Source organism: Ceratina calcarata, unplaced genomic scaffold (assembly GCF_001652005.2).
Source record: "Ceratina calcarata isolate Rehan_Ccalc_2016 unplaced genomic scaffold, ASM165200v1 scaffold115.2, whole genome shotgun sequence".
Classification (NCBI taxonomy): Eukaryota; Metazoa; Arthropoda; class Insecta; order Hymenoptera; family Apidae; genus Ceratina; species Ceratina calcarata.
The window spans coordinates 525,003-534,093 of NW_017132446.1; the positions used below are offsets into that span (position 1 = coordinate 525,003).

The window sequence follows — 9,091 nt, forward strand, 5'->3', positions numbered from 1 at the left end:
TTTCTTTTTAATTATAGGAAATGCGTTTTTCTAAGATACATATACTTTTGGGATTGACTGTATAGCCAATTCATCCTTAAATACATGGAGACGTTAACGTTTAGTACAATTTCGTACCGATGTATAATATTCGTCTGGATGTTATCCTAAAGACATTTTTATGCAATTATTTGGTTCAATGGGAATAAACCGAATATACTATGATTCAATAATTATAGTACACAGAATGGGAGAAACATTTTACAAACGTGTAGCGCAATTTTTTAAACGAATTATGCTATAAAGTTCAACAGGCACACTCTGCCAGAACTCGGTCTCCGAACAGTCGCTAAAAAATTCTCTTTGAACTCTCGCTTCGTTCCCTCTTGCCACACACTCTTAAAAGAACTCGCCCCCTCCCTCACATACACCGGCGACCACTTGCCCACTCGAACGTTCACGAGTGTTCCTAAAATTCTCGCTCCTCATACGTCGCAGTTACACTTGACTTCTGAAAACTTCTCCCGCTCTCGCAATAAATATTGCACCAAAACAGACGCGAGCGTGCATACCTTTTACGCGTTTACAAACTTTACGCTCTCCATCTCGCTCGACGAGTTCCTCTGCTCTTTATAACTATTACAATAATTACGTTCCTGCTTCTCCATGTTACGTGCTCCATGTCGTATAACTGGAATTTCATTTTAATTGGGAACGAGATGTTATTAAAAAAATATATAGAATCGACGAATTACAATTTTTTATGTTTATCAGTGAAACATAAAATAATTTGAATAATTTTGAGAAGTCCGGGTGGGACGCTTATCGAGGAGTGTCACGATGGAATGGAGGCATCGGCAATTTCGGACGCGACTCATTCGGTCCCTTCACAATGATGTCGAGCCAAACGACAACTGAATTATGCATTCGGCCAACATAAATCGGCATGATAGTTACCAGAGACACTTGGCACGTACCGGGGCCACAGGCGATGTGTCATTAATGCTTAATGGACGGGCATTAATTCGTTATTGTCAGTGGGAGCAATCGATAGGAAGTTCCGGTCGTGGATGCCGCGAAATTTCGCGGACGTGTCTGCGACAATACGTCAGTAGAATCAAAACTTGAAAACTCGATAAGACGCGAACAGATCTGTCGGGACGTGCATCGTCGCTAGAATTTTTAACATCCTGTACTTTCACTTCTATCGACCACTGCTGTTAAACGTTATTAACTTCGAAGTACTATTAGAATTAATGTTAAAACGCAAAAATGCAATCCCGAATTTTTTATTAAATAACTATTACCATTTTATTGGTACTAATAACGTATTTAAGACGTGTTAAAAGAACGCGATATGTGTAAACGCATTTATTATCATCAACTATGACATGAATATCGACAGATACATCATTTCACTTCCTGACACTTAATATTTCAAGAACCGTTCAAACAAAGGCATTAAAGTATCTCCCAAGAGAACTCTCGATATATCTTCCAACTGTAACTGAAACAGTACAAAACTATCTCAACTTTCTTGACACTTCCCGACGTTCAACCGTGAAATATGTATCATAACTGATGATAAAGAAACTGGAATTGCACTAATTATACAAAACAGACAAAGGATCCACATTCTATTTGTTGAAAATAAAATTCGAGTAGCAGCCTGCTATTTATATGAAAATATGAATTTGCATGTGCATTTCAATCACCGTTCTCAGATTTATAGTATGCCCAGTCCTTGAAGGCCGATCGTTACTTCCAACAGTTTCCACGATTGACATTCAGCTACAACGACGCTGTGGGAGAGGAGATACCCGGGTGCATCCTGGCGAGAGATCCCAGGCGACTCCACGAGAGAAACGGAAGTCTCCCTCGGTTCGCGTAGAAATTCAATAATACTTTGTACGTAGAAGAGAAGAGAGCAAAAGGACGTGTGCGTACATAGGAGATCGTACACCGAGGAGGAAGAACCGGGAGTGGAAAAGAGGGCTGACCTTTCATTGATTAGATCACTCAGGAAATTCTGGACGATATCCGGCACCCGTCTGTCGTAACCTCCTGCCGCCTCCCTCGTCCTATCACGGACGTCAAAAACTTTGTCACTCGTTCCCTCCCTGCGGACTCGACTCGTCCAACGGTCGCCGGTCAAATGAAATTTTGAAAGATCATTCTTTTTACTTCCTGATATTTGTACAATTACGTTACGTTGGTGATGGCAGATCTTTCATGAATTTTCTTCGATATGCGGATAATCAGGATCGAAGAGAATCGTCGTTCGAGGAGAAAGAGAACGCTGACTAACTTCGTAAATATTGTAGGAATGTATAAAATTTGAACGGTTGAATTTTTGAAGTATGGAGGAATTTGAAATTGGTTTGAACTTAACTTCTTCGTATGAATATCGTAAAAGTACGTGCATTTTGAAAGTTGTATTTGATGAAATGGAGGAAGCTCGCATTTTGGAAAGGACATGAATAAAATTTGTTCGATTTTATTTTTGGGACTGTAAAAATAAAATGGATCACTTCGTACTTCCTTTTCCACACGAACTGTATCGTTATTATCAATAAATTATTAATATCCCTTAAAGGTACGAAGCGGTAACAGTATTAACGTGAATTAAATTTTAAAGACATTCCACTTCACTTTATGGGTACCGTGAGTTCGCATCAGCAACCTTAACAGTGTTAACTACCCTTCGAGAGTAGATAGTTTCTCATCGGCGTTCATCATGTATTACGTGATGTGCATATGTATGCGTACATATATGTAGCCATGTATACGTATAATATACTAGACGTTACCATGAAATCTGATACTGCTCCTGGCTGCGGTTGACAAGGACTTGGAAATGACGCGCGTACGTCGATTGTATCATTAATGTTTAATTAAGGATAGTGCTCCATAATCACGTTACCTTTCCCTAGTACGAATATTAGATACCAGTCGATCATTCATCGTCAAAGTCGTGAATCAAAAGGCTTAACTTGGGTTTTACCGTTCAACATCTAATTGAGCCAGACAGGAACGTTGACATGCAGATAATACCAATACCATCCTAATCTGTTCGATGTATTTCACATTTAAAACGTTGTGTTTAATAAGAAATTTTCAAGAGTAAACAACATAAAAAATGTTCTGATACAAATTAATTTTGAATATTATAAAACGCAGGGTATTAAAAGTTATAAGAGAGATCAATTTGGTTTTTTTTCTAGTTACACCGGTATGTCACCAAGGCCAGGTGAAGGTATTCGGTGTGGCTCGACAAGAGACCGCGAAAATACCTTGTGAGCTGGAGGCAAATCCGCCGGAAGTAACATTTACGTGGAAGTTCAATAACACGATGGAAGCGATCGACATACCTCAGGCACACGTCACCAGCGAACGAACCCGTTCCATAGCATCTTACACGCCGATGACGGAATTAGATTACGGCACGCTTCTCTGTTGGGGTACCAATGATCAGGGCACACAACTCGAACCCTGTGTTTACCACATCGTGCCAGCCGGTGAGTATCACATTAAATGCTACGTAGTTTCGAACCGTACAGTATATGGAACTCGAAATCTAACTAGTGCATATAACTAAACGTTTTACAATTTTTCTTCTATATAAATATTTACTACGTTTACGCAAGAACGTTTTTATTCTGTTTAAATTCTTGAAAGAGATCTTGTTTAACTAAAAGCAGAGGGAACGAGCGTTAACGTTCCAAAGAATTTCCATGTTGAAAAGGATGAAGAATGATCCCGCGAGGCTGACTATCTCCCGACATTAAAACATTCATTTTTAACGAGGAGACAACGTTCCAAGGCGTCCGATCGCGTCCTCGGATTATCCTTTCATCCAACGAGAATTCGTATTACCTTAAGTGCATCGGCGCAAAGACGTCGCGAATAATACCTTCGCTTTGAAGATTGCGCTCCCATCCGGATCCACGCAGCGCTCGTGGTCGTTTTATGAGAAAACTTCGTTTTTAATTACGTAGCGGCTCACGCAACGCAAGAAATTAAGATTTTAGTAAATATAAATCGCTCAGATTTACGGTGGAGAGCGAGAACACTGGGAGACGAGTAATCCGAAAGGGAAATGTCTCTTGGGGATGCGCTTGATAGACGTAAATTAGATTTAAAAAGTTTCCTCATTATGTAGATTAGAAACAAAGACGAATTGCCTCCTCATACCCGTGGCCGGTTGTCCCTTCCTGATGTCTCCCGCGTTTGATGACAATTTAACGGAACGCAACCGAAAATCGGCATTCCACCAATTGACGGAATTGATTACTTTTTACGCGGCACTACGTTCATTCAAATATCGTAATCGGAACACAAATTCTGTACAATTTCAAACATAAAAAACAAATCGTTCCCCATTCTATATATTTCTCTGCGTATTAAACTTCAAACATTTGGAAATTCACGAAAAGTCCTAAAGAGTGGTGCATCGTGTCACACGGAAGCATCTCGTCGGGCTAGCTCGTGGACGAACGTGACGAACGCGCTTTAGTGCCCCGGAAGGTAGTAAACCTCGGTAGGGTGCGATAAAAGGTCGTCGTTAAGCCGGACTGTGCGTAAAACGCGAATTCTGCTCGATATACACCGATACGAAAACCTAACTAAGCTCGTATCCGTTGATTAAAGACGTCGTCGCTCGAGAAACATCAATTTCGACGGGGTTCGTACGTGGACGCTTGCCGAGGATGCTTCTCAGTATTCTGTTCCCGTTTCACGAGACAGAGAGGGAGAGAAAGAAAAGGACGTTTGTCGTGGTAGTTTCCCCGACTTCGAGTCGCTTCATCTCTCGCCCTCTCGACGCAATCACGGGTCAGCTATCCCAGAGAGCTGTGCTCCCAGTGCACACGAAACGACGCTATACCTCTGTCGAATAGAGATAGCTTTACTGCGTCTTTAACCGACGAAGTTGTTACTTTTTAAACGATCGCTCTTTCCCAGCGGAAAAATGAGAGAGAAGTTGTACAGACGAATCACCGGCTACGTTCGAACGTAATATAAACTATTGTTAGTTTATTTCTACTATTGCAGTGTACGCCAATACAAGAAAAATATATTAGGAGGCGACATAAAAATTTAATGCATGATTAAATTCAGTTTCATACTTGGACCCGACGATACATACAAATACACGGCGCTTGCATTGCTTAAGCATTTTACATTCTATCAACGATTAATTACGTGTATAACACTGTTTCTTCTATTGAATTGCTTAAACACCGCGAGCGATTTGGATCCTCCCCAAGAACACAAGCTACCTGATCCACGATAACTACTCGTGAGAAGCCCGAAACTTCCGGCTCCCTGATTCGCGTACACTAAGCTAACTTTCTCACTCCAGGTCACCCGGACACGCCGCACAATTGCTCGCTGCTGAACCAGACGACGGACTCTCTGTACGTGGAGTGCACCGAGGGATTCGACGGCGGTTTGCCGCAGAAGTTCACGATACAGGTGGACCGGGAGCCGAGCGCCAGCAGTACATCCTCAAAGCCGAGCACCACAGTCTACAACCAGACGAGCAAGGTGCCGTCGTTCTCGGTGGGCAATCTCGAGCCGGGCACCACCTACGACGTACAGATATACGCGAGCAACAACAAGGGTCGCAGCGAGACAGTTCACTTCCGCGCCACCACGCTGAATCTGCCCGAGAGGCGTACAGGTGAGTTTGCACACGATCATGAATCACAGGCAGGGCCGAACACGACTGACAACAGCGGGTCCGCGGACCTGACGAGTCGCTCGAGATCGAAATCGACGCGTGGCACTCTCTTGCGACCTCCTTTTGAGCACTGTCTGCTACGCTGCACGGCCTTGCATCGTAGAGCTCACGTGATTATCTATTCCTCTTCTTCTTAATACCGACACACATCCCACGCTCGTCGTTCACACCCTCTTTCTGGCTCTCTCGAACGAACAACGAGTACTCGAAAAGTAATCTCTTCCCTCTGCATCCCGACGTGTCCTGCTTTACCTCGTGCATTCTTATAGATCCTGCGTCGGGCTTTCCTGTACCCTGAGAATCTCGTTCATCTACGATCCACGTGACGAGACCGTACGATACACGTGTTGCACCCATTTTATATGTCCAAAATTCGATGGTACAGTCATGATGATTTTTTGGAGAACGGTGAAGAAATAATTTGATATTTTCATTCTTTTACTGATTCCAAATTGAAGATATGTTTGACAACGAGAAAAATATCGATAGCATAAAATCATAATTTTGCAGCGATCAATTCTGTTCTTTCTTTTATGTAGTACTGTTTGTCGGTGTTAAATGAGGGCAGGCTAGAGATTAATTACCATGATTAATAATATGACCTATAACGATAATTGACAGCGATGGATGTAATTAATAAGCCAGAAATGGTAATTAATTTGATAGCGTTTACCTATGAAATTAATTAAATCAAATGGACTCACAAATTTTATGCTTATGTTAACTCAGCGACACTGCACAAAAATTTTGTTTCTATCAAAAATCTTTAATCTTTAACAGCGCAACTAAAATCACTTAATAAATCAAATAGGACGTTATATGATACAGATAAACAGAATTTTAAATTAGCATTCTTGTAAAAAACAGAATAAAATATTAATGCAAATCTCATTTGACAAAAGAGGAAAAGTTCAATCTTTCTTCTGTCCTTTTTTTCACGAAATCAGGAAAGAGAGATCAGAAAGGGTGAGAGGAGGGGGTAAGGGACAAGTTCCACTAAAAGGAATCCCGCTCGTAGGCCAGCGAAATAATTTCGTCCCGGCGACTCTGCCAGATTGCTAGCTCATTCTTCCTGCTAATTGCTAACAATTAACCATGGAACGCGGGTCCGGGCTGGTCGTAAACGCGGCCTGTGTACAGTACGCGTTAATAATGCGTGGCTAATTGGGATTGGGGGGAGGGAGTTTGGCTGCCCACTGGCTGTTCTCCTCTCTTGTCGTTGACTCTGCCTATTCTGTCTGTTGGCTAACTGGAAATCGGTGTACATCGTGTTGAGCGGCTGTTGGCTCTCGCGCTCTAATTGTGACCACATCTTTTATTAAATGGTGAACGCCGGATCTCGAGGCACAATATCTTGCATCTTCCCTGATCGATCGGAACCCTTTGATTCCCTTCCATTTCGATGAATTTCGTTCTGCCTGATCGTGGAACCGGTTAAATGGGATCTGACTCACAAGTTAAGTCTACTAGTATCTGATAGGAATATCTTGGTATTCAATTCAATTTAGCTTGATCTCGATTCGACTGTAGAATTAAATTATACTCGTAATTGGAGATTGTATCCAATTATGACGACAGATTCTTAACAATAATTGATACGATTTAATTTCTGATAAACATCAATCGTACCAAATCCTTATACAGATTTCAGACAATCATATTTGTATAATTTAATTTAACATTTTAACGTAAAAGACAGTTTTGTAATTCCTCTCTTCTGGAATAATTCAGCTCGGGCGTGTTTCGAGAAAACAGGATTAAGTGAACGCACGACTGCTCGATAGAGGTAACACGAGATTGTAAACCGGATAATTTTGTTTGTTTTCGAACGGGGCCGTCCTACCGCGCGCGGTGGTATGCGTCAATAAATGAGCTGGCAGGGTGTCAAGTAGTGCGAGTCAATGATATTCCCCCCCGTTCGCTTGCATTTCGATAAAACGCGGTCCTTTCTTTTACTATCGTATAGAATCGCCGATTTTTTAAACGGCTCGATAATGTTACGACCGCGGTATCGACTTTCCCTGCGTTCAACATGCAAATATTTGCTAATCGCAAGCAAATCGCCGACTGAACACGCGCGCGTTTATACGGCGGTATACACGGTCGAATACAAAAACCGTGATCGATATTTTTAATATCTTCGGCCTTGTTAATCGACGTTGAATATTTCAGTACTTCCTATTATCTTCAGTCGACATTTGACATGTATGGAATAAATTTCGTTGTTAATAACAGGTAATGAAGGGATTCAATTAAGTACAATGTTTCCGGTTTTATTTCGGCGAACGTTTAATTATTCCTATGGTTTCACGAGCTTTCATCCAGTTCATGGTAATTGTTCGAAATAACACGAGAAATTGTAGTTCTGTACTCTTGTTGGATGAATATTTCTTCGATAATTATTACATCTTGTTAAAAAAATTATTAACGATCGCAGTGTTGTATTTATAAAATTTTCAGTGGAATAATACAATTCATTAATTATTAATAATTATATTAACAATTTTATCGACTTCGGATATTTCTGCTGGAACAGCAAAATGTATTTAAATTAAATAATGTCTGTTTATTTAAAAATGTCAAATTCCGTAACTGTAGAACCATTAAAACGTGTTAAACGAACCCCCGGTTCATCGAGACAGTCGATATCATTGACCAGGGTCGCTCGGTTCTCATGTGTCAGTTTATTGGCTCGCACCCCTGTCGAACTGGGCTGGGAAGAGAGACAGAAAAAAGAAAACGGTCCCGTACAACAGTTCTGGATCGTTCACGCGTGTAAATGCTGCTTCTATTCGAATATTTCCTTTGATAAAGGAGTCACGTACTCATTGTATTTCCGGTACGGACTTACGTAACCCGAAAACGGAAGTCGATACCTGTACGACTAAACCGAACGGTTCGATAGCGAGCCTGTCCAACCTTATGGCAGATATCGATTACGCCCACGCTCTGACGTTCATATTAAAACACGTTCGCGCGACGAATAAAAAATGAGTGCATGGAAAAGTCTGCGAAATAGATTTTCGGTTGACGTCTAAATTTTGTTATCTGCGTTTCATAATTTTCTATTGCATTGTGAAACGTATACTTAATTTCTTCGTTTGTGTTTGACACACTGGTTCGTTTGTGTTATTGCCGATGGAAATTTTTATTCAGATTTAGTTGATTATTAGATCGTAAAGAAATTCGTGTTGAATCACAAATTAGAGTATTAGCGAACATTCGTGGATGCAATCTGTGTTGCGCAATCTCGTCAACGATAGTAGCCATCCAATGTCCGTTATCCCAGAGCAAAGCAGAGACGAAGGAGAGATCACAAACGAGCGTTGAATGCATCATCAACACGGCGGACAAACGGAATACGTGAAC

General features: G+C 41.2%; 1 protein-coding gene across 6 annotated transcripts in view; it reads left to right on the forward strand.

Annotated features, from left to right (window-relative positions):
- Window positions 1-9,091, forward strand: part of LOC108623744 (nephrin) — a 336,074-nt gene that overhangs the window by 311,196 nt on the left and 15,787 nt on the right. For all 6 annotated transcript variants that reach the window (XM_018022496.2, XM_018022487.2, XM_018022515.2 and 3 more), the window contains 2 exons: window positions 3,204-3,497; window positions 5,342-5,662. In XM_018022496.2, coding sequence (XP_017877985.1) covers window positions 3,204-3,497; window positions 5,342-5,662 — 615 coding nt within the window. The remainder of the gene's footprint in view (window positions 1-3,203; window positions 3,498-5,341; window positions 5,663-9,091) is intronic.